The following is a 25,752-nucleotide window of genomic DNA, read 5'->3' on the forward strand; positions in this document are numbered from 1 at the left end:
AGCTGATTCATACTCTTGGTCCAAGAAGCAAGGAAACATTGTTAAAAGCATTGAAAACAGTCACTACCCAGAGGCCCTAGGGTTTAGAGACAACAACGGTACTGTAAATGAATGTGCGGTAGAAGTCAGCAAAAAGCAATTGTAAGATTGGCGGCTTGAAAGCAGGGGTGATATTCGGTTGCAAGTGCAGGATTAAACACCGTTAAAGAAATATATTGTTATGCCGAGCTGCCGCAGTGCAGTGGAACAACGATGGACTCGATGGGCACAAGACTGAGCTATGGAGCCCTTTGAACGCTGACTGTTCCGTGACATCCCGCATCCCTGCTTGTAAATAAACACGCTCCTGTCCTCGCAACTTTGTATAACTTGGTGGAAGAGCAGAGTAATGATCCCCATACCTCTGGTGGATTGTCCATGTGATGCCGTGAATTGCCTTCAATCTTCGCCGTACTTCTCGCCGGCTAACCTGTGCTCTGGTTATTCGCAGATCCCCATGCATCCACCGGACTGGGCGAAGACAGAGTTTGTTAAGCCCAATGGACTGTATGAATTTAATGTCATGCCCTATGGGTTATGCAATGCCCCGCTTCATTTGAGCGATTTAAGGACACGATATGGTGTGGGCTTAAAGAGACACCGAGAACAACGCTGTCAATTTTTTTTTTTATTAAAATCCAATAGTTCGGCATTTCGTGGCTTTGTTGCCGCTTGTCCGGCAGCGAAAGGTGCATTTATTGCTAGGAGGTTTGGATTCGAAGTTGATAAACTCTTTCCTGCCGCTACGATTCAAACTCAGGACTCTCTGATGACGAAATAGGACAAGAGTGACGTAAAGCGGAGGAAACGGAAACAAGGACTCCCGTGATTGCTGAGGGTGAGCGCTGCACTCCCACCTAGCAGCAGCCGGAATGAAAACCACGAGAACTACTGCCGGCCGAATGTTGAAGGCCTCTATCAGCAGTTGTCGCTTCGTTTACATTTGCACCAATGTTACGATGGATCATGTTCCCGATTCCGACAACAAAGTTCTCGCAAAGAACTGCAGCCTGCATTCAGCGACCTCAACCCCACACAGCGTGCGATGCTTTTGAAGGCTGAGGCGGCGGGTCCGACAAGAAAATTCTAGTGCCGATGAGTCGGCAGCGTCGCTGTCAAAACCGGGCCACCATCACGACTGATGATAGCAACTGGAACATGCGGGCATATTTGAATTCTGTAACAATAATCCTCGTAGGGCTGGTTATGCAGCACAGCATCTTGAAACATAGACGAAGCGAAGATGCCGAACGATGTGTTTGCTAACATGGAGGTGCGCTGAACACTGGCTATACACAGCTCTTTTTCCTTGTCGCAGTTGCGTGCTGTTGCACGGACTTCGCCCGAGGAGCACTTAGAGAGGCACTTGGAAGTCCCCTGCTGCTCCGCCTTTGTAAATCGAGGCACTTAATGAAACCATGTGGGCATGCAGAACGCATAGCCGCGAAGCACCCCAAAACATACCGAAACTTCGCTGGCAGCCTATTGCGCCACCAATTACAGGTTTCTTTGACTTCCAACATTCAGGTTGTCTTTTTTCCGTCTTTATCGTGTGATAAAAGTGGTCTTGTGGTTTCAAAACGAAACTTATATATTTCAATATCGATCAAACACGTAACCTTGTCACATTTGTCAGCCTCGATGATCTGTGGCACCTTTTATCTTTATTTTCACCATCACGCTTGTACTTGCGAGATTGGCCTTTGGTGGCAATATCTAATTTTAGCTCTTGCTCTCTTCAACCTTACAAGAGCTTTGTTTTCAGAAAGAGTGGTGTTTTTATGTTTAGGAGCCAGAATTCTATCGATACAAGCCAAATTCAATTTCTTCTCAGTGTCCCTTTAAGGGGAAAGAAGGTCTTAGAAATAAATTTTTGTTAATGTTAATGAAGTCACAATTATGAAATCTTCAGGGAACATGTATTTTTGCATGCTGATTCCAAATATGTAATTTAATTTTATGCTCAACACGTCCTTGTGCACTTATGCAATATATGTAAATTTTTGCTGAGAGTTAGAAAAAAATTCTGCTGCAGGAAACTTGTTAGATTGCATGCCATTGGTTTCTCTTGACATCAAGCTATGCAATAAGGATAAAATTATCATCCTGCCTGTTGTAGAAGGCGTGTTATAGGATTTTGAAATCATCACGAATATAAGTTTTTCTTCCCGTTTGTGAAGTCGCAAATTAAAAACCCTGTAACTCTACTTCAATGATAGGCAGGATAATGATTTTGCCCTTATTGCATAGCTTTATGGCAAGACAAACTAATGGCATGTGTTCTAGCAAGTTTTCTTCAGCAAAACTTATTGAAAGCTCTAGGCAATAAGTTACACAACATATATTATATACATGCACAAGGATTTGTTTTACATAAAATTGAATCACATATTTGGAATCAGCACGCAAAAATACATGTTCCTTGAAGATTTCAATATTGTGACTTCATTCACAAAATATTTTTTTTCCCCCTACTTCCCTTCATAAAATGCCGTTTGTATGGTCATCTGCATGCAAGTCTGCCTTCCAGCAACTGTAGTTTGTGCTCACTTCTGGGCTGTTTAGCCCCACTTTAACCTGTCGGCACCGACTGAAGTCCACACCAACATCAGCAGCGTGGGCATCGGCACAGTGCATATCGACCTCTATAATGGCGCCCAGCACGTAATCAAGTTGCACTTTGACAAAATCGGAAGGCAACCATGCCGTGATGGAAGTCGAGTGTCTCGCTGTTGTCTTTGCTGTGCAAAAGTTCTGACCGTATCTACATGGACATCACTTCAAGATCGCTAAAAACTATCACTCTTTGTGTTGGCCTGTTGGCCTCCGCGATCCGTCCGGTCGACTTGCTCGCTGGGCGTTACACCAACAAAAATATGACTTTACTGTGGCATATAAGAGGAGTCGCCGCCATGCTGATGACGACCGTTTGTCCCATTTCCTTCTCTCAGACACGGCGAGCTGCGAAGAGGATTTTGATGACTATATATGTCCCCTCTTTGCTTGAGTTTGCCAGCCTTGCGGCTTTTCAGCACGAACAATGCAACGCTCCTAGTCTCCAACCGTTGTTTGATCAAGCCCGTACGTCTGAACTTGTCACGCCGTTTGCCATATCATAGGGCGTGCTCTTTAAGGACTATTCAGTTGAGGGTGTACGTTAAGCTTTTAGTCGTCCGTGCCAGTCTTCGTGGCGTTGTCCTCCATGCCATGCACGACAATATTGCTTCCGGTCACCAAGTGTTTTCTCATACGTTCCGCAGAACGCTGCAATGTTTTTACTGGCCTGGACTTTACAAGACAACAGAGCAGGATGTTGCAGGCTATCTACAGTGTCAACGCCTTAAGCATCGCACTGCCTCATCCTCCGGCTTGTTGCAACCAGTCAGACCACCTCACTCCCATTTTGAGAAAAACGGGGCTGACTTGCTTGTTCCGGATCTTAAGTCTGCCATGGGCAAACTCTGGATTATTGTTTGTGTCGACTACTTGACTCGCTACGTGGAGACAGCTGCTCTCGTGTCCGCCAAAGCAACAGACGTTTCGTCCTTTTTACTGCACTCTGTCATCCTTCGCCACGGAGCTCCTAGAGTCATAATCAGCGACCGATGGGAGTCAGTTCACTGTCGACATCATGAAAGAGCTCTACAGCTCTGTCACTGTGAATACGGTCATTTAATGCCCTATCATCCGCAAACGAGTGGCCTGACTGAGCGCATCAACCGCATCCTCACGAAGGTGTTGTCCATGTACCCAGCGGTCGATCATAGGAATTAGGACACCATGCTACCATTTCTCATGTACGCTTACAACACTGAAGAACATGACAACACTGGATACTTCCCTTTCTTTCTCCTTTACGGCCACATCCCATGCACCTTTCTGGACACGATTCTCCCATTTCCATAAAAACGGATGTTAAGTACCTTGTTATTTTTTTAGATGCATCCCAGTACCCGACGTGTATATCCATCTGCTTCTGATGGAGGTAATCATTTGCGGATTCATCAAACAGAACGACGTAATAGTCACACTTATCTATCGCCCGATGAATGGATGATAGAAAGAATGGTCCAAGACCATGATATGCCAGGCACGCGCACTTTTTTTCTCCACATGTGAAGACCTTCACCACTTCGCTATCGGGAAACATTCTCTTGAACAGATCGCTTGTGTGGGCGGATGAGCTGTACGAGTAATGACACGTGACAACTTTCAAAGCCCACGATATTTCCGCTTCTGTCACTAAATCGTGAGCCTTGCTTGCGGCATTCAAATTCAAGGACTGCGTTTCGATCACACGAATGGATTCGCCACACTCGCGCGATGTCAAGTAGTTCAACATGGAGTTACCTGCTGCATTCTACATACTCGCGCTGTGTTTCGAACTCCTCTTGTGGCTCTTCAGCACAGACTCTCCCATCGACGAGATGTCAAACACTTTTCTGCACGGTCTGCATCTAGCAGGATGCGAACTCGTGGTGTCCGGCGCAATCCAGTCTTTGTACTTGTCATGGCTAAGCCACGATCGCCGGAAATTGCACTTCCCGGGCATTGCGCGCACACTCAATTACATCCACATACAGCGCGTGCTGGAATACACGTGCTCTGAATAAGCCAACGGGAGGCGATTAACAAGCGGTATGAGGACGGCAACTATATAAAGTGCGCGACCGCAGCAAACAAAAAAACGCAACCCGACAATATGACAACATGGAGGACGAACGCCCGAACCGGACTGGACTTTCTTGGCTTGGATCGGGAGGCAACCCTTGCTTTCAATGTGGCCAGTTGATCAATGGGCAATCGCTGAACGACACCAATGACTATCATCACGGAATTCAAAGGTTTTTTCAGGCACCACTAAATATTTCAAGGTTTTCAAGGCCTTGAAAATCACATTTTCAAATTCAAGGGTTTTCAAGGTTTTCAAGGACCCGTGTGAACCCTGTGATCAGTTCGCGCCGCCACAGGTTCGAATCCCAGTTGTGGCAATATTTATTTTATTTATTTATTCAAGGTCAAGGCTTAGTGATAGCCCAGCTTTTGCAGCTTTGGTCACGAAGCAGACCTTTCGATCTAAAAACCACAATTTGCATATGCCTAATAATAATAAACTGGAAAATTTTTGTCCTATTGGCTTACCTGGCAGCTCATGCTGTTAGCAAAAAAAAAAAAAAGCCTTTCAAAACTTGTTCACCAGTATTTTGTAACAACATTTCAGATGCCTTCACTAGTACAGTGTAATCAACTTATAACGATACCAGATATAACGATATATTGCTTGTAACGATCAAATTCTTTAGATTTATCAATTCTCCAATTGCCCCTATGTAAAAATACACCGTATATAACGATACAACTATTGGTGGAATAACGGATATAACGACAGGATTCTGGCCGCCCGAATGGTGTTTACCACCAAAATTTGTCTGAAAGTTTGATAAAAAATAAAATACTTTGAAGTGAATACATAAAAACTCCGTGAACAGACCAGTGTGGTGAAATCTGTGCCTACCGCCTTGGGAACCAAGCGCTATCATCGTCACAATCGCTGGAGGGAGGAGCTTGCTTGGCCGCTGACGCGCAACACTGTGTCACAAAACGTAGTTTCCACCCAACATGGTTGAGAATTTACTTTTTTTTTAAGTGTTTACTTTTCTTGCTCATTTCCCTGTTTCGCGCTGTCCGCAACAAGTCCTTGGCAGCGCGCTGGTAAAATCACGGCGTGTTCATTTTTTGATGGAAGTTCCGGAGGGAGTGGGGGTGGCTGGCTTGGCGAGCTTGGCAGAGTGCCAAGACGCTGTGCGCCCTTGACACGAGCACCAGTGGGGGTGGCTACATGCATGGGATAATACCTACATGCATGAAGGAATACATGGGTGTGTTCTTTTTGCCGGTCCTGATATAATGATAATAGGTTATAACGATCGGATTTTCTGTTTTTCTCAATATCGTTATAAGTAGACTGCACTGTACAGCAAAGCATAAAAATGGACAACTTTATTGCAGGCACATTTTTCATTTTAAAATTTGACAAAACACACACAAAACAATGAACTTGGTCTACAGGTTCTAAGCAAAAAAAAAAGAAAAAAGAAATGGTTAATAAAGCCAAGATTCATCACTGCAAGAACCTAGCTCAGGTTGGAAAATTCAAAACTAAAGTCTCGAGGAAATTGTGGCTGCGGTGAAGTGGTACACGATACACAGGTTAGGATGCAAAACACTTCTCCTCCTTCATTTAACCTCACCGAAGAGACTGCTTCAGTCCACGATTTCAAAGTACATGCGTGTCATCCATGTAGTCTTATGCAACTCACCTATGGAGCACCTTTTCAACACGGAGCTTGCTTTTCAGCATATGACCAAGCATTTGGTTGATGCTCAGAAGGGAGTGGGTCGAGGTGTTTCCGTCCTTGCAGCACTGCACGAGAAAGACCTCATGCGCTCCCACACAAGATTCATAAAATCATGATGCACACCGTAATGACTCCATGATAAAAGCAAGGGGTCGGGCAACATACTGAAACTACTTCTACTGGGGACACTTCCAATTTCACATCATGCAGCATCAAGCCAAACGACCTGGAGAAACCAACTACTCACTGAAGCAGCTGCAGCATTTTGCAAGCTCATCCTGCTGAATGCAGGCCAAATTCCAACTTTGGACTTCAAAATTGGCATCTGAATGCTTTTCTAAATGCATGGTGATGATGCAGCATCTATGCACAGGCACTGCATGCTTTTCTACATGCCACACCAAAGCCAGGCAACTTTTCAGTGAAGAAACTGAAAGATTGGCTGATAACAAACAATTCCTTTTTGATGCAATTAAACTGAAATTTCCACAAAGGTTACTAAGCAATATGTGCCATGCTTATGTTAATTTTCAGCCCACTTGAATGACAAAAATTTTGCTGGTCAAAATTTATTCACCAATTGCAGTCATACTTGTGAATTTTTGGACAATGCTAGAATACCTAAATGACATTACTACTTCAAAACTTCAGAGTTGAGATTAACTAGTGCATGTTCAACGAAAATTGCACTGACCATGCCTTTAAAACAATTCAACCCATTAACTTTTCACCAAACGAGCATTTGTTAAAGGGACTGAAAACTGATTTTTAGGAGTCCATTCTTAACAGCACGATGGAATGGAATGTTTGCTGTCCAAATAGCTCAGTCCTGCAGCGGTTGCATTACAAACGCCACAAAATATTTTTAATTTTTCAATAAATGTACAATCTTGTTCGTATGTACCAGTGATAAGTGAAATGACGGCGGCTAAAGTAAGAAAGTGCGAACAAAATGTGACACCAGAAGCAAGGCAGTAATCTTGCACTGAGCTATGCAATTGTGGTCTAGGCACATGTTTTCGGACTACTGCTTTACTCCTACGCTAATTACATATATGCTTTTATTCAAGCATGCATGCACACATAAGCATTGATGCGCACCACTGTGCTAAGAGAGATTCCCACTTAATATGAAGGCAGCATTGCTTTTTAACCTCAGCTTTTGATCATTCAGAAGTCATGCTAAAGAGAATGTGAATGCTAATACAGTCGCCGACCGATTTTTCGGACTCGAAGGGACCCGAAAAATGGTCCGAATAATCGAACAGTCCGAAAAATCCGTGAAGTACAAAAAATCACTTTATTGAGAAGAAATCGGCTTAAAAATGTCAGTGATTTTACCTAGCGGAAAATTTCTCTTGTTGGCGACGATTTGCGCCAAGGTTGTGTTTTCACTGTACATGCTATAGTAGGATACAACTTAAAGCAACTGTATTCCAAACGCAGATCTGAGCCACGGATCGCGTCTTCCAATCGCAGACAGGGAGCGGCTGCCGAGCCGAGATTGCTCCGTGGAGCAGTCAGGACTGCTCCGCCGAAATCGGCGGATCCGACCGGAAGTTTGCGTGATGTTCTTATGCAGCGGCGATAGCGGCGCCCTACATGCTCTGGCCTGCATGCTCTGGCCAGAGCAAGTGTACTCCAATCGCAATTTCAGGTCGCGCGCTCTGCGCCGGATTGAGGCGCTCTGTCACAGAGCGTGCAGACCGCTCCGGGCCTGCGATTGGAATTCACCATTAGGGCGCATTCACACTTGTCCAAAAATGCGGCGAGCGAAGCGACTTCGCTCGCCGGGAAAACTAGGACTTGTCCTCATCTGTTGACGCCCGGGAGAGGCGGAACCGCTGCACCGCTGCTGTTTCTTGCTTTTCAACACACTTCACGGCCACCACGTCACCGCTCGCGGCGTACACAGATATGGTTAGAAAAAAGCAAAAATCGATGCTGTCTGTGTACCATAACCGTATGCACGCTTGCGTACATAAACGCAAGCACATGCCCATTTTTAGTTCAGCATATGCAAACACTCGCAACAAAACGCCCAGCCTAGTGGCGCCATCTGCTTGTCAGGTCGGGAACTAGTACTGTCAACAAAACCGACACTCCTCGAAGGCCTAGTAGCGGCAGAATCGCCACTCAAAATAAAAAAATAAAGCAAATTTATCACTTATACTTTTGCTTATAGGTGAGGTGAGACGAAGCGATGTACCGGTGTCCGATTTATGGCCAGTGAACGCGCTGAACAAAGCCCCAACAACGACGCATTCATTCCGAGGCGAGAGGCCCTGCGTCAAAGAGCGCCGCCATGTTTTTCGCTACGGCGGCGAACGCGGAAAATTTGGGTCCAGCCCGATCGCCCTCGCCGCGCCGCTTTCCGCCTCGCTCGGCGTCAAAAGCGGCCGAATCCGCTTCGCTCGCCGGATTTTTGGACAAGTGTGAACGGGCCCTAAAGTTGTATCCGACTATAGACAGCAAGATCACCGCATTTAGTTGGAATACTTCCCACGCTTCTTTGACGGACCCGGCGGGGCCGGCCATGTTGTCCACAACCCGAGTGTGCACCACACCGCTCGTTAAACACGCAAAGACAAGGCACTTTTCTTTCAAAGCGGCGGAACCGCCGGACGCAATCACAAAACGGCGAACAGATGTAACTTCGTGAAGACTGAGCGCCACTCGGTCAACTCGGTCAGAGAAACCCAAGTGACGAAACGGCGAACGTATGAGACCCGCCGCGGTGGCTCAGTGGTTAGGGCGCTCGGCTACTTATCCGGAGTACCCGGGTTGGAACCCGACCGCGGTGGCCGCGTTTCGATGTAGGCGAAACGCAAAGGCGCCCGTGTGCTGTGCGATGTCAGTGCACGTTAAAGATCCCCAGGTGACCGAAATTATTCCGTAGCCCTCCATTACGGTACCTCTTCCTTTCTTCTTTCAGTCCTTCCTTTATTCCTTCCCGCCGAGATGTGACAACGACAACGTCGGCGACAAAAGCAAGTTGGCGGCGATGACAATCCGGCTGCCACCTCGAAGTGTCAGAGATCGCAGGGACCTCTACTGGCAACAATGAGGTACCGAATGTGTCAAGCCAACTGCAGCATAAATCCACCTCAATCCAAGATGGCGCCTTTTGCGCCAGCGAAAAAGCCGATAAGATGGCCGATTTTGGCCCGCAGGTGACTGAAATTAGTCCGAAAAATCGAACTTTCAGACTTTTGAAGTCCGAAATATCCGTCGCGAATATGTATGCGCTTCTATGGGGCGACCGACGGTGCCTCATCGAGGTCCGAAATATCCTACAAGTCCGAATTACCCGTCGGCTACTGCATTAAGCATGAAACACGCAAATTTATAAGAAGAAAGCATGCAGCTGGTAACAACATCAAGGTTATGTTGGGTGACACAGTCACATGGTGGGATACATCACCACAATACCAGTTTAACTGAAGAATGTTGCTTTACATAGGTTTGAGAGATTTTCTGGGCAAAAGCTGAAACTACAACTCCTTGCTTAACGAGCAATGCCATACCTGATTCCATCAATAAATGACATCTTTTAATGCCTTGTTCTAAGAACATATTTTTCCCAGTAGTCACTCCCATGAAGTGGAGCAAAGGTAACGATACTGTACTGGTACTGATATGTTGTTGTGTTGTGTTGGTTTTTATGGCGCATAGGCAACTAATGTACTGGTACTGAGTTCCGTAAAACACTGCTGATACATTTTCAACTGCGAGCAAAAACCCATTTCACAGGAAAAGGAGTGCTCCAAGGTGCCCAAATTTGAAAAATGTAACAAGGGCATTGACAATTTCAGTTCATAAAGATGTTGATAAGCAATTCTTGGTAAAAGGCCCGAGGAGCTCCTTTTCTAGTGTTAACCAAGTTCAGCTCACATCTGCACTGTCTTCAGCGTGGAAGAAACTTCGCAACACATCCAGTCCATCAACGAAAATGTCGAAAGTAGCTTGGATCACTTCATTAACCTTGCATGTTTCGCCCCCATGCTTCACAACCTTGCTTCACTCTACTGCGGGCAGTCACTACAGCCGACTATTGCAGCACTTTTGCTCTTAATGCTGTGTTCTGCTAGGTAAGCGCATTGTTGTAGTTCTCCCAATACTTTGCTCTTTTATGCTTTGGCACTGCAAAGAAACCACTGTGTTTCCCCTCTTCATGTCGCGTCCCCATGGGAGCAGCCGCTCAATCATTTGCGCTTTTTTTTTAATATTCTAACCCTTTGCACCTAGCCACTGCAGAGAAGCCACCATGCTGGTTCACTGCCGTCGCATTAAAGCTTTTCATGCCGCATGCACCCAGATTCAGCCCACATGTATGTTTGCATACGTGTGGTTGATTGCTAATGTGTATTGTACGACCAAAATTTTTTGAAATTTTGAGCGTAGTAACCACAAAATTGTGCTATCCAGGAATATATTAAATGGAAGCTGAAATAATTTCGTGGGAATTTGAGGTTATTCAAGAATTCAAATCTACCGTATAATCTCGTGTAAGGGCCGCAGCCCTGTTTTGGACTAGATAATTGAGGAAAAAAAAATAGTGATATATTTGTTTTAAATTCGTGTATAGGCCGCACCCTCAAAATCAGAACCGAATTTTTTTTAAAAAGTACAGCCCCTACACGAGTTTATACAGTATGAAGGAAGCTTTTAGGTAAAGCATGAGAACTAGTTTTGTGATAGCAATTAAAATGGTGACGTAGTTACCGATTAAAACTGCGACAATGTTCAAGCTTCTCCTCACTGCGTTGGAGAAGTGCGGGGAAACTCGTGATGACGTCACTGCTGCCAAAATTTCAGATGTTCACTGCTATCACCTACATGCTGCCGTGTGTTTACGATGCCGCCAAAGAATGCTTCGTGAGCTTCACCTTCGATGGCATTCGTTCTCTTTTTTGAAGCAACAGTTTCTTTGCTGGAAACGTAGCACCCCTGTACATCCTTGCAGTCTCTGCCCATCACTGTGCACTGCACAGAAGCCTGGATGCCAACGCCGCTTTACTCAGCGATTATGTCCCCATTTCAAATTCTAGCGCAAAAAGATTTCACATGCTTTACCTGCAAGTTTCACACACTCGGCTCCTTTAAAATCATCGGATTCTAAAACCGCTTCAATTACCTTTTAATCAGAAGAAAAATCTTAAAGCGTATGAACAAGGCACATATCAACAAGGCTCTGCTGTAGGACAGTGCGAAATCCAAATGCTATGGCCAGAAAAATCAGCAGTGGAATAAAATATGTATTTTTATCAATACTGCTGATTATTAACTGCTATTAAATTAGCTCTGGAGATACTTTAACAAACAAAAAACTAACAAAACAAACAAACAAACAAAAACAAAGAAGTGAGTAGTAACAACCCAAGAAGAGTGTCTATCAAACACATCCATTAATTCTGACACACCCCGCCACTTTTTCTTTTATGGTTTGCACAAGAATAGCTCGAGGTTGGAGGTTACTCTTACTTACCTTCAAAGGAGTCTCACCCTGCTTGTTGGTAACATCGTACTGGGCCTTGTAATTTAGCAGTAGGCTGAATGTGTAGAACGCCACGAGTCAGAACGAATGATGCTGGTTTCTATGTCAAATATGATAGAGTTTAAAAAAATACTTACACCACCACACTGTAGTGGTCCTGCCTTGCAGCTACATGCCTTTAAAAAAAGAGAAAAACAGACAGAAGCCATGGTGTCAGCAAGCATTTAATCATGTACTAGTATGAATTTTCTTCAGTTTCTGCCTCGGTCCAAATAGCTAACAACAGTGCATAAGGTTTCTTACCAGGCATCCCATGTTATGCAAAGCAACATATCCATGTGTCTACTCATGAAGCAGAGAACGCCATGTGGTTGCTCCTTGCGTTTACCATTAAACCTTTATTTGATAAACTTGGTAAGATCCGCAGTTTATGTTATAACATTGAAATTTTACTACAATAAAATTTGTCTCTTAGCATGGTAAGAGTTCTCCAAAATACGATGCGGATCACTAACAGAAAAAAACTTCATTTGCGGTGAAAGTGGTCCTTCACTTCGCCATCAACAATGGCGTTATGCATTATTTGTATTCCCATTGGGTTCCCATTGCGTCTTGCTCGTACTGCAAGCTTGCAAGCCACCTCAGCACATCTGTCGCACCAGACATCTCAAGAGGGACGGAGGACAACACGCCTGTCTTGAGTATTGGTTTGGCTGTCATTGTCATCCTCCCGTGAGGGTCCAAGCACACTGCCAACACAACTTATTTCACACACCTTGGAAGGCGGCAGAAAAACGAAGGAAGGAAGGCAAACAGCTCCAGGCCATGCCAGCTCCACCCCCATACATTTTTCACCACGTCAGCGAGACCAAGAAAAGTGTCCTTAAATCAATGAAATCAGGACCAACCAGCACCTTGTCACTTACTCGCTGCAAGCGCAAGCAAATATCTTTGTGCATGTGTACGAATCACCTGAGTGGGAAGCAAGACTGTGAGGTGTTCTGACAGCACTGACCCTTCCAGTCCTTTTACTGAACTTCAGAAATCAATAAAACACAGGGTCACCTAATTCCATTACGTGCTGGCGATGCAATAGCATTCGAAGCTGTTGATGCCTTTGCAGGAAATGACTGGTGGGGCTTGCGAGACCCAGGTTGCTCTTTCAGAGCTCTTCTCGTACGCACCTGCCACAGTTGGCAGCTGGAGTCTTCACAGAGACGAATTTGGTGATGACACTTCCAGTCTGCTAACATCACGTCCCTCCAGCCAATGGGATTTGTCCACTTTGGTGAAGTCACTGCCCACCAGCCAATCAAGATTTTTCTGCATGGTCGCCGCTGGCCTTTCACTCCAGTGAGGCTTCTATGCTTTCACATAAAACTTCGCACAGAAAGGCAGCATGCCGCATTCAGCGCTGATATTGGGCATGATAACAAGAGCTGCGGGGTGACCTAGCAGGCTACGCCGATACTCGTGCCAGCTTTGCCCATACCAGCCCGGACGGCGCGGTAGGTGGAATGCATGCACCACTATGATCATCATATTTCTGTCTGCCTCCACAGTCTACTTTCACATATGCACCAGTGCATGTTTCGATGCACGCTCTGCTCAAGCACTCGAGCTCACAATCCAATTTTTTCTCATGTTCATTTCAAGCCAGCAATGAAATGATCGTATATTTACTCGTCTAATTAGCACCCACGCATAATTTGTGTACCCCCAACTTTTTACCCGGAATAAAAAAAAACTTTACTCTCATATTTTGCGCTCTCCGCTGCACCAGACCACCAATATGTGAGAAGGTGCGTGCAAGACAGGCTTGGGAAGATCGGCGCGGCCACATCACAGTGTGCGGTTGCGAAATGTGCAAGCGGCGAGGGCATGAATTGTGCGCCGTTTACCCAGCTCGCTTGTATTGATGGTCGCTTCCCGGACAAACGGTTGCGCATGCGCCCAAATCTAAAATTACTGAACCATTTGCTGTTCGATTTGCTACTAGTCAGCCAGGCCATACACGAGGGCACCATTTTATCGCATGTTATCTCCTTTGCCTCTCACTACTGGCTTCACGATTGTATTGTTGCATGTTTATTGCTTTGAGCTGCGCTAACACCATCATGCCATCCCACGAAGAACTACACAACTTGGGACGGTGCAGGAGTACACACGTCTCATATTTGGAGTCAGCTATTTTTTTTTTTTTGGCCAGCGAGGAGTGCGACATGCGGGGTCTGCGTATAGATACACAGTATATGTTGCATGTTATGAACTTTGTAGAGTGTTTTTTAGATCACGTTCAGAAAATTTTCGCATAATTCGCAAAACTCCTTTTTAAGCTTTAATTTAAAGAAAAAAAGTGAACAAATTATGTGAGTAAATACGGTATGTTACATTGAAAGTGTAGTAAAACCTGCTTCGTTGTATTAAAGCTAAGAATACATAGCGTTTTACATACACAGTTATCAAAACTGGAGTACCTTGTTACAAATGAGGATTTCGTTACACTGAACTCTGTTATAGAAGTTGAACTACATATACATACACACATACAGGGTGCTTCAAAGAGGTCAAAGTCCATCAGTAATATTTAAAAATACGAGTTTTTCAGGAATAAGGACGCCTCATAAAAGTGTGCGAATATTGAAATTTTGAATACGAATCGAATACAAATATGAAGAGAAAATGGCTTTGAATATTGAATCGAATCTCTGTTCAGTACAAAAATATACTAGACAACGATAAGCAAGCAAATGTTGTTGCCCTTACTTTTTCAAAATAGTGTATGGTCTTTGCTAAAATAAACAAAACTAGACTGCCTCAGTACCATATAAAAAAACATGAGAACAGAAATGTATACTATTGATGAGACAGCATAACAGTATCCAAAACCAAAACCAGTTGTTGGGCAAAATGGTTATGGATCACCGGATAACAATATCCAAACTGTAATGAGGTCATGCAAAACAATATCCATAAAATGACAAGACTGGCAACAAAAAATAGCATGATGACTAGTAAAACCTCATTCATTCGGAGTTCAAGGGACCGGAAGAAATGCCCACTTTATCCGAAGACCTAGGCTTACAAACTTCCCCACGCCCCCCGAAAAAAAAAAACCTGCCGAAAATGCGAAGATGCAGTAAGGCCTTATGCGGCAGCTCCATGGCACTAACACCTGTAAGCCCGTGACAAGCCTTGGAGAACAACACAAATAGAAGCAAGGGGGTGAGGAACACACACTGGCATCAGAACGGCGAGACGGCTTCTAAAAAGGAAAAATAAATCACCTGCGATGCGCCAGTCGGCGTCCAAAAGCCGCACGGAGCTGGGATTGGACTACCGGCGAATGCGCGGGCCGACAGTTGCAGTTGCCGCGGGGCAGCGGCAACTGCAACTACACATAGAAACCGAAACTGAAACTACACGGCCAGGCTATTTTTTGACCTAGCGACAGGGGCCTTCCGATCGTTGTCACGCCTGCCATTACACCCACTAAAGAGGTGAAGGTTACAATGCACCCTGCAATAGGTGGGATTTTTACAGGACCATTGGCCCTATTGTGACAACTCGACGCGCCCCTTCAGGAGGCTCCCACGAAATTTCGAAAGCAGGCTTTCCCGCATAGCGTAGTTTACAAAACAAGGTGGCAGGGGTCTCGCTCGGAGAGTTATGAAGGCAACAGGACGCATTCTTCAGATTTGGGCATTAAATGTGTATTGTATTACGGAAGGATTAAAAAAGCGCAATTTCGCATTGCGATTGTTCGAATCTGGCTGCCGGCCATCTTGTTTGCAGCATGGGTGATATGTATGTAGGCAAGTCCACTTGTGGAATTTCGCATGAGGTAAAGCCTAGCGGCGTCGAAATGCGATCGGACAGCGTGATAAACGATGGAAAAGGAAGGGAATAGGACTTCTGTATCGTTTTCCTGGAATTTTAACTGGATCATTGGCTAATATGCCCACATATTGCGGTTTTGCCACGGTCGAATTTATGAGTCTGCGCAGTATACAATTGCTGGCGAGTATTCGGGAATTTTCCAATATTCAAAGATTCTCGAATATCAATTTCTCGAATAAGAAAATGAATCGAATATCAAAGATATTCGATTCATATTCGAATCATATATTCGATTCGAATATCAAAAATATTTGATTCGTATTCGAAATTTCGAATATTCGCACACCCCTAACGCCTTGTGCAGCAAAGGATATTAGTGGCGGCAGTCGTCAAAAAATAGGGGAATCATACTAGATGGTAAGCTAGCTAAGTAAATTTGAATATAACTTTCAAACTATTGCAGTGAGGCACCTAATTGCAATTAGAGATTTGTAGCTGGCTTTCATTATAGCCATATCAATTTGCATAATTTTAAAAACTCAACTATGATTGGCACTATGGTGCAACAAATTTTGACCATCCTGGCAAGTCAACAAGAACCAGGAAGCTGTGGAGCATGGTCAGTCATGCCAAAAGTAGTTACAATGCAGTGTGTGAGCAGATCACAAAGATGCTTGTGTACAGCCAAACCCAATTACAACGAAGTTGAGGGAAAGGGAGCCCTCTTTGAACTCGGTGCATTCACCCCACCTTGCATTGCAGTGCTCCTACTCTGCAGCTACTCCCCACATAACCAACCATGTGCAAGCAGCTTCAGGCCTATTGCACTTTAGGTAAGAGGGAATAAAATAGAAGTGGCTGGCGATAGGGAAGAAGAAAAGCAGCTTACAAAGGGTATTTATTGTCAGCAACACACCACGCGCTCCTGCTTTTAGAGTGATGCTCTTGGCTTGTTCCTCAGAACAGTGGAGTGCGCGTCCGCAAGGCAGACGACGCTCCACCAGGAATTTTGAAAGCCAGCCAAGTCACTATCATTGTAGTAACGGCAGAGAGTGTTTTATGTTCAACCAGGCGCGCCAGCTGTGATGGCTCGCTCGGCAAACTTGGCAGCACACCAAGACGTTGAGGGACCAGTAGTGAGATGGCGTGTTACAGAAAAATTCTTTGCTTTCACACCACAGCTAACGCTCAAACATTTTTGTTATGCACATGCAACTGTCCTGAGTATATTTTTGTTCTTTTAGTGCGAAAGCATAACTCCAGACATACAAACGTCTAGCAAGAATCTTGTGTTGTCTTTTGAGTCGTCTTGTGCATAAAAAAGCGTCGCGTCACCTAGGTCACGTAACCTTGTGGCGTCATCACAACCTGCCCACCGGATTATTGTGAGCGTTAAATTAATGACCGGTCGCAAGAGGTTGATCGGGAAGAACATGGGTCGCACAATCCCTATGGTGGCTGTGAGAGAAGAAACAGCCACCTGCCAATGCAGAATGCAGTTGCACACTGTTTAACCGCCGCGTCACTGCGCTTGTAGCGGTATGAGGACTTGCAACGATCTATGAATGTTAAGTAGACAATGACCAATTATGTATATATGGGCATCAACCCACTAAAGCTATTGCATCATACCCTAGGGCAGAGCTTAAGTGTCCCCTCCAATTCAAGAATGAACACATGTTTTCACATGTCTACTCAGTTTACCTACTTTAAATTCCTACAAATCAACTTTTTTTTTTATCCTCCATTCTTTCATTGCATTGTGTACTGTAGCATTACTGCTGCTCCCATGATTCCAGCCATACATATGTTGCTGCCGATTCCATGCCAGCTGCTTTTCACACTCACCCTGCGAGTGTGCCATGTAGCCAAAATGATGAAGCAGCAGTAAACCCTCCCACATTTTGACAATGTAGAAATTATTCGGCACAACACGAAGAAATCAGATGTTGCAGTTCACTTCAAGGTTGCCAGAACTGCTCCCTTTGCAAACTGCTCCCAGTGATATTTTCACACCAGGATGGATTATACATGAGATGGCCTACTGCAAGCTGCTATGCCAATCACCAATTCTTGCAAGCGCACTGACTCCATGCACCTTCTGCTACTTCAACAATGGCCCATTCACCACTGTCTTGGATGACACATGCAACAACTTGATCTGTCCATGAGTACTGCTGCCCGCATTCAAAATTCTAGATTGACCTTCATAAAAAGCGCGTACGGAAACTTCCGTATTTATGTAGTAGATTTTAAAAAATTCCTGTGTGCAAACTACTCGCCAAATGAGAGCAAACATAGCTCACAAGGTAGCATATTATGGTTTGCTTTCTTTGAGATGCAATTAAACATCAGTATTTGCCTGCATTTTCTGGACTTAAGCAGAAATTGCAGTCGGCTGCAAGTACAGTTTTTGCAGCAGTGAGCCAAGCAGCTGGTAGGACAGGCTGCTCCACCTGCCAGACAAAGAAGTAACTGACAGTCTGGCCTAGGTGGGTGGGCGAGTTGCGCGTTTCTTTTGAAGGTTGCTGTCTCATTTTTGCGGTGTTTTGGTAATGGCTCTTGAAACGCAGATGAAACGGCATCTTCAACGAACCAAAACTTGTCCACCCACTGAGGCAAGCCATCGCTTGCTTCTGCAACCGGCAGATGGCGCAGCCCGTTGCTTCGGCAGTTCAGCCAGCATTTTTGAAAACTGAATATGCAGCCAAGAGCAGTTTTCATTCTCTGTCCTTGGAAAGTTTAAGGAATTAGTCAGCAACTGTCCCAGAGTAAATTTCAAACTCATCCACCCTAAAAGTGAGACATGGCCATCTCAAAAGCCAAAATGCTGGTGCGATCACTTACAGTGGAGTATCACCCCGCTCATTGATTGCATTAGGGTCACAGCCACGATCCAGGTACATCCATGAGATGTCCACATTGCCCGAGAAGGCTGACCAGTGAAGTGCTGTGTTCTGCTCCTGAAAAAGCAGTCCAAAGAAATTTTCTGGTCATAAGAGGTAAAGAAGAACCAGACTGTGCATAAATCCAAAGGTGAGAAGTCAAGAAACTGCATTAACCCCCTAACGGACACTTTTTTTCGTAAACAGTACCAAAATGGTCATTTTAGTACCCGTGCCGCCATCTGCCGGCCAACCAAAAAAATTCTTTGGACGAGCCCCACTTGCTTTAAACTGGACATAGAGTGCCAGAACACACACACGAGAAGCTGGCCTTGTCAGGAACCAGAATTGACCATCACCTTATCAAGAGCCTGGCTCATGCAAGTCCACTGGTGGGTTAAAAGCCACAATCCTCAGTTGAAATAAATGTCAAATTTCAACCTTTACATATCCAACCCAACAACTCAAAACAACCAGAGAGGGTTTTTTTTTTTTTTTGCCATCTATACCTTCGGGAGGGGTTTCTTCACGAAAAGAGCTTAACAATTACACAGACCAAACAGAACCTACTTCTTACTTTCTTGGAAGTTATAATATGTGCATTATCACATGTTGAAGTCACATTCTGTTGATCTTTAAATGTTTTATTTAAGAGTGTGGCAGGTGCTAATGCCAATATGGTGCGGCGCCTGAGCAAGCACTAGTAAGATGTAAAAATGCGCAACACCATTAAAGGGACACTGAGGAGAAACTGAAGTTGGCTTGTATCGAAAGAATACCAGCTCCTGATCACAAAAACGCCACTCTTACTGAAAACAAAGCTCTTGTAAGGTAGAAAATAGCAAGAACCAAAATACAGGTATCGCCGCCACAGTCCAATCTCGCAAGTACAAGTGTGACGACGTCATAGGACAAGAGACGCCACATTGGAGGAATTTTCCTTCCTACATGGGGCCGCGAATCTCTGAGGCTGACAAAGGAAGGTTGCGCGGTTCAATATTGAAGTAAGTTTTGTTTTAAAATCGGTAGTGCACTTTTATCACACAAGGAAGACAGACAAAAGACAACCTGAATGTTGGAAGCAAAGAAAACCGATGCTTGGCGGCGCCATAGGCGGGCAGGTGAGTTTCGATTTTTTATGGCACTTCGCATCTATGAGCTTTGCGCGCCGCGTGTTTTGTTTTTGACACGCCTCGATTTACAAGCGCTGAACAGCAGAGGAACTCCAAGTGCCGCTTCAAGTGCTAGTTAACCTTTGAAGGAGCCTGTTAAAGCTGGTCAGATGATCGCCATGGTCGATAAAAAACTATGATGGCACGATGGTCGGTGATCGTACAAGGCAGTTCGCAGTATAAAGAGCACTTGTGTCTTCGCACGCTCGCCCGGCGAAACAGTCCCGGCTGTGCCAGTCAACTTCAAACTACGTAACGGAAATCGTTTATTAGGGACGGGAAAGAAGGTACAAGGCAGTCAAGAAAAATTGCTGATGGCCTAGCTCTGTTAAGCCAGGATATACGTAGCGAAAGCGCAGACTTCTAGATCGGAAGAGTGCATTCACCAGATGCGCCTTTATTGATGGTTATATCTTGAGCCGTCGTGGCGGAGTGGTAGCGTCTCCGCCTCAAATGCCAAAGGCCTGGGTACGATTCCGAGCCTCAGCACAGGATTTTTTTTTTTATTCAGTGAGTGAGCAGGGGGGTTTAAGTGGCTCCCATAGATGCTGCCACTGAATACGTTAGTTAGCAGTTAAGCGCAGGCTCTGTTAAGGCGCGTTTATACTCCGGCGTAACGCACGCGCGCTGCACGGCGACGTCACGTCGGCCAAAGCGAGACCCCCTATACTCCAACTGCGCTACACCGCTGACGCGTTCAGCGGCTTCGGCACACTCTGACCACACTGGCGGAGACTTGGAGCATGTCTCTATTTCGCGCCGAGTGCACCAGCCGCCGCCAGCCCGGCCTGGCCGATTCGGCTCCGCGGCGAGGTGCGTGTTGTGGCGTAATTCAATAGCTTCGGCAGCTGGACGGAGATCTTCTTTTCGAGCTCTCGGCTAATTTAATCCATTCACAGTACACATCTGAAGGTGCATGCAAGTGGGCAAGAGAGCCTGATCCAGTGGACCCCGTACCTCCGGAAACACGCGGAAGCCGCTGAAGCGTTGTGCGTCGGCTTTAGTTTCAAGCTGCTAACTTTAAACGCGAGCGCCCTTGAGCACCCATCCGTTTTTTGTGGCAAAAAAATAAACAAATAACCTGGCCCTTTCAACAGTGGGAGACCTCGACGCCGCCTGCTGCACCGTGCAACCGCGCCGTTCAAGGAATCACAATCCGTTGGCTTCAAAGCCCCGGCCAGCCTCCAATGGGGGCAACACGCCACCCTTGTCCTGGCCCCTTGCGACTCCCCGCACTGGGGTTATGATATTTAATTCGCAACGGCTGCTCACAGCGGAAGGGGGAACGACCCGCCGGCACCTAACCTAACCGTGCTCCCTCAAAAGCATCGCACGCTCTATGGGGCTGAGGTTGCTGAAATGCAGGCCGGAGTTTTTGCGAGAAATTCGTTGTCGGGTTCGGGAACGGGATCCATCGTAACGCTGGCAAGACACGGTGCAAACGTAAACGAAGCGACGGTAGCGACCCCCGATAGATGCCTTCAACGTGGGGCGGCGGTAGCTTTCATTTCGGCTACTGCTAGACCGCACCGCTAGCTGCCAGAAATCACGGAGTCTGCGTTTACGTCACGTTTCACGTCACTCCGTCCTATTGCATCATAAGAGTTTGTCGTGACGTCATAAGAGTTCTCGAGCTTGAATCGGAGCGGCGGGAAAAACTTCTTCAACTCCGGATCCAAATTTCTTTGAAATAAATGTATCTTTCGCTCCCGGACAAGCGGCAACAAAGCCATGAAATGCCGAACTATCAGATTTTGCTAGCGAAAAAACTTTGCCAGAGTTCTCCTCACTGTCCCTTTAAGACTGTTACTATTGGCACAGAGTTGTCGCACCTAAGAGGTCTTCGATTCTAAGTTTTGGTTTGGTTTATGGGGAGTTTATGAGGTTTGGTTTATGAGGATAACAAAATTGCTTTACTCGAAATATCGCTTTATTCGAAATTTCTTCCGGTCCCGACCCAAACGCATGCATTTTAAGCCGCATTACTCAAAGTGCACGAAGAGCTTGACCCACTTAGAGCGAAGTGACGAGCGGAGGCATCGCCGCCGCGGCAGCGGCCCTTTTGCGCATGCAGTGACAAATTAATACCGGCGACGAATTAGTCTCGGGCAGGCACAAAACAGACCACAAAAGTACCATGCCTACGACCGATGACCTGCCTAGTAACGGGTACCAAGCGAGTGCCGAGTGCCCCCAGCTGTTTACAGCGGATGCGAACGGAAGGGCGCCCGAACCGGTCGCAATCGCGTCGCTGGTGTCCCCCGTGATAGAATCCAAACGAAAATAAAATTTTCGTGACGCTTTGCGATGCCAGAAAACCGCAGTCTCTTGGATGCCAAAAAGTGGCCAAAAGACCGCAGGCAGACTTGTGACGTAGCCTTCCATGGGGTGCGCTCGGTGAGCAAAATTTTGCTGCTCTAAAGAACATTTCTGGCATTGAAACATGCTAAAAAGCACAAAAGAAGTATCCCTCCAATTATGAACCCATTCACGCTTGCAAGTAGTGAGCGAGGTGAGATTTCGGCAACGAACTGAGCTGCTCCCTGGCTGCCGCAGTTGTAGCTAAGCGTAACGTTTCACATCGGCCAAAGCAGACGAAACTTTCGAAAGCACGCGAACAATGTCATTCCCAAGAGTTTTTGCTTCGAACGAGAAGGCGGCCCTCGGGTCACTCACTTGCAAGTGTGAACAACAGTGTTGTCGAGCCGCTGCCTGGTTGCAAGCGACTGCTGGCCGCACGTCCTTTGTCATGTTCGACGCGAGGAACTTTGTTAACAAATCGGGAAGACGACTTTGGGGAAGCCGGTCTAGAAATTTGCTTGCCACTCATCATAATCGGCCTGCAATGCAATAAAACACCGCCCCTAGCTTCGTTGCACTTTTGACGGTGCAAATCAACCGATATCTTGCCGAAAACACGAAAAATTAGAGCGTCGCCAGCGGCTAATCAAGCTGTCAACATGGCAGGTCAACGCAACCACGGTGTTTCCCCAGCATTTTCTCGAGCCGGTCATGCTTGATACGCGCCATCCGACTCGACAAACGGTCTAAATACATGGTACGGTCATTGAATTTTGTTCCTAGACATCCAACAGCGCGGACGCAACGCTGCGCGAACACTGATACTCGAACCGTAGAATTAGCACAGTGTCGTTGACAACTGTGCGCCGTAAAGCAGCCGAGCACCATAACCACTGACCCACCAAAAGGTTCTTTTATGCTGCATAATCGAAGAGGAGACACCTTTGCAAAATATGTCATACAATGTTTAGTCAACTTTCACTACCGCAACCGGGCGCATATGACCGACATTTTGAAAAAGCCGGCGAAAATTCATTTAGGCGCTTGCGGACATGCTGCGCCATCTAGGTTGTTTCTATGGAACCAAGTTCATAATTGCAGCTTTTGTTTTCAGTTTAGAACGCGAGGGGGCGCCATGAAAAATGAAACTGAACGGCTGCAGTAGCGTCAGCTGGCGAACATGGCGTCCGCATCGCCGCGCTCCTCAAAATCCAACACCGAGCGCTTCGGCTGATTTTGGTTCCGGTTTTTGCGTTGAAAGCAGTAGTGATAAGTCAAGACAACGATGTACAAAAGTCGGATTTCGGTTCCGACAGCAAGTCTCAGGGGCCTGGAACGTCAGCGTGTATTCGCACGAACGTTTTGTTTTTGTTCGCTCTGTGTTTTTTGCGGCGCATGCAGTTCGTAACTGATGAGAGTGGTTTATTTTTGTACTTCAGGGCCTTCACAACATATGGCTAAGACAGTTTGCAAATGCTCAAGGTCGCGTCACGTTTTTTCAACCGAGAGAGACGACGGTCAGGTGTCCATGTCGGCGCATTGCTGCGGAGCGGCGTTCGGAGATTCGCGCGACCTCTCGACTTCTTCTTGATGTTCTTCAAGGCGGAGGTGAAGAAGACTCTGTACGAAAACATTAAAAGTATGCTTGGATGAAGTTTTTGGACAGGCAAACATATGTTCGGCATGACGGCTCGTGGGAAGAGGTGAATCCGTTGGACAAGTTCATTGGAATCATCATACACAAGGGAATTGTTGACCTGCTGCGGCTATATCTCTATTGGAATACAGGAAACATCTATTCTGGCCTTCAGCCATCAAATAACATTTGCCGAAATCAGTTTTTCGCTTTGCCTGTTTTTCTGCACGTAGCGGACCCGGAGGATTCAGTGGCGGCTGCATCTATTGGCAAGACTTGGAAAGTGTCCTGGCTTTTGAGCCACATCAACAAAAGTTCATAGATCCTGATGTTCCAGAGCATTCCCAAAACTCCAAATTTGGTCAGCTGGCTTTCAGAAAACAGCTCATTCAACAAATCTTAGAGCAAGGATGAGGTAGAAGTCCACGCCCCCAATACTCCCATAGAATCCATTCGTCACCAACCGAAAGAAAAAAAGAAGGAACTGCAATCTCTGCTGTCAGAGAACAAGACATGAACAAAGATCAAACCTTATGCGCAGCGTCTGTCAAGTCTACCTCTGATTCACATCTTCAAATGATTTCTTTTCAGAGTGGCACCACAGTCATGACTGCTGACTTGACCGGCTGTGGAAAGTGCAATAATTTTTCCTCAGAGCTGAAACTTCGATGAATGACAGCTATAAACATGTGAACCAGTTTGTATATTTCAGTTTTCCTCTAATCAAGTTCGCGCTTAGTGGAGCCAGTAATTTTTGTTTTTTTTGTATACTTTTTCTGTGTTTTTGCCACATTTGACTAATACCGTACAAGCGCCTGTAAGGGCCGCACCCGTGTATGGGCCGCACCATTTTCCCCAAGGAAAGATTTAAAAAAAATAATATCCCTGTAACGGCCACACCCAAACTTTCCACGGCCCAAGCGGGAATAGCCTTTGAAATGCACGCGCCATGGCCTCCGCGATCAGCTCCGGCTGCAAGCAACGGCACACTTGATCGTGGAGGCGACACATGTGCACAGGAGCTTCCAGGTGCTGCTCACGGATGGAACCCAAATCCACGGCTCATCATCATCATCAACTTTTTCCTCCACCGCGAGCTCCTGCTATCCATATCAACATCAGTATCACCAGCTGCAGCCTTTTGTTATTGTGGCTACTTTTGTGGCTGTCAAAGCACGTGAGCTGTGGTAGCGTCAGTAGAATGCACCGTGGTTGTGGCTTTCGCGTGCTTTTACCGAGCATGTCAGTTTTAGCACGATGGGCAAGCACTTTAACAGCTACACGGCTAGGAGTTTGCTGTCGGACGAGGCAAGCGTGCGGCGGGCAGGAAATTCGACGTGGCCGAGAAGTGCGAAGTGCGTCTGACGATGGTGCAACCAAAAGGATGCATTGAGGAACATAAGCTGCAAAAAGCCCTTTCCGAGGCAAGCCGTGCAACTTTCCAAAACTGGAAGCAGAGCTGCTCTGCTGAGTGATGGAAGCGCGGAACAACAGCTACACGTTGGCAGCGGACATGCTGCGCCCCAGCTCGGAGTCTGAATAGACAAGCGTCATGTTTGTAAACAAAGGTGGCACTGCAATCGGCAGCGATGTGGGGTGTAGGCAAAAACGCAGCATGCATACACTGCACCAATCTATGCTGCCTTCAAAACTAACTCGTGCATGCGAATATTTCAAAGCGTGCCTATAGCTTTTGGTTAGAAACATTTTTGTTGATGCCTGGAGAATTGTTCTGCAGTTTTTCGACCTGTTCGTAGGCGGAATTAGCAGGCGGAGCACTGCATCGGGTGCTTACCCGCTCCTAAAAAGTAAGAGCAGCTACAGTGGGCAAAAGTGCGAGGTATGAGGAAAAACTAATCGTCCACAGTTCTCAACTTCTGGGCCAATATACGTCCGACTGCAAGTGCAAGAGAGGACAACGTGAAGCACGACACGAAGTAACTTTTCCACATGACGAACCTTGTGATGTTCTTCCTGTTTTCGCTGAGCTGCTTAATGCCGGAGGTCTTGGCAATTAGCCGCC

At 46.0% G+C, this 25,752-nt stretch overlaps 1 protein-coding gene across 2 annotated transcripts in view; it reads right to left on the reverse strand.

Moving 5' to 3' along the window:
- The window catches only part of G9a (histone-lysine N-methyltransferase G9a), a 145,395-nt gene that overhangs the window by 38,585 nt on the left and 81,058 nt on the right, over nucleotides 1-25,752 (reverse strand). For both annotated transcript variants that reach the window (XM_077648411.1, XM_077648410.1), the window contains exons 13-16: nucleotides 18,583-18,698; nucleotides 12,033-12,071; nucleotides 11,887-11,950; nucleotides 6,360-6,463 (exon numbers count right to left, since the gene is read on the reverse strand). In XM_077648411.1, the coding sequence (XP_077504537.1) occupies nucleotides 6,360-6,463; nucleotides 11,887-11,950; nucleotides 12,033-12,071; nucleotides 18,583-18,698 (323 nt within the window). The remainder of the gene's footprint in view (nucleotides 1-6,359; nucleotides 6,464-11,886; nucleotides 11,951-12,032; nucleotides 12,072-18,582; nucleotides 18,699-25,752) is intronic.

The sequence above is a fragment of the Amblyomma americanum genome, chromosome 1 (assembly GCF_052857255.1).
Source record: "Amblyomma americanum isolate KBUSLIRL-KWMA chromosome 1, ASM5285725v1, whole genome shotgun sequence".
Taxonomy (NCBI): domain Eukaryota; kingdom Metazoa; phylum Arthropoda; class Arachnida; order Ixodida; family Ixodidae; genus Amblyomma; species Amblyomma americanum.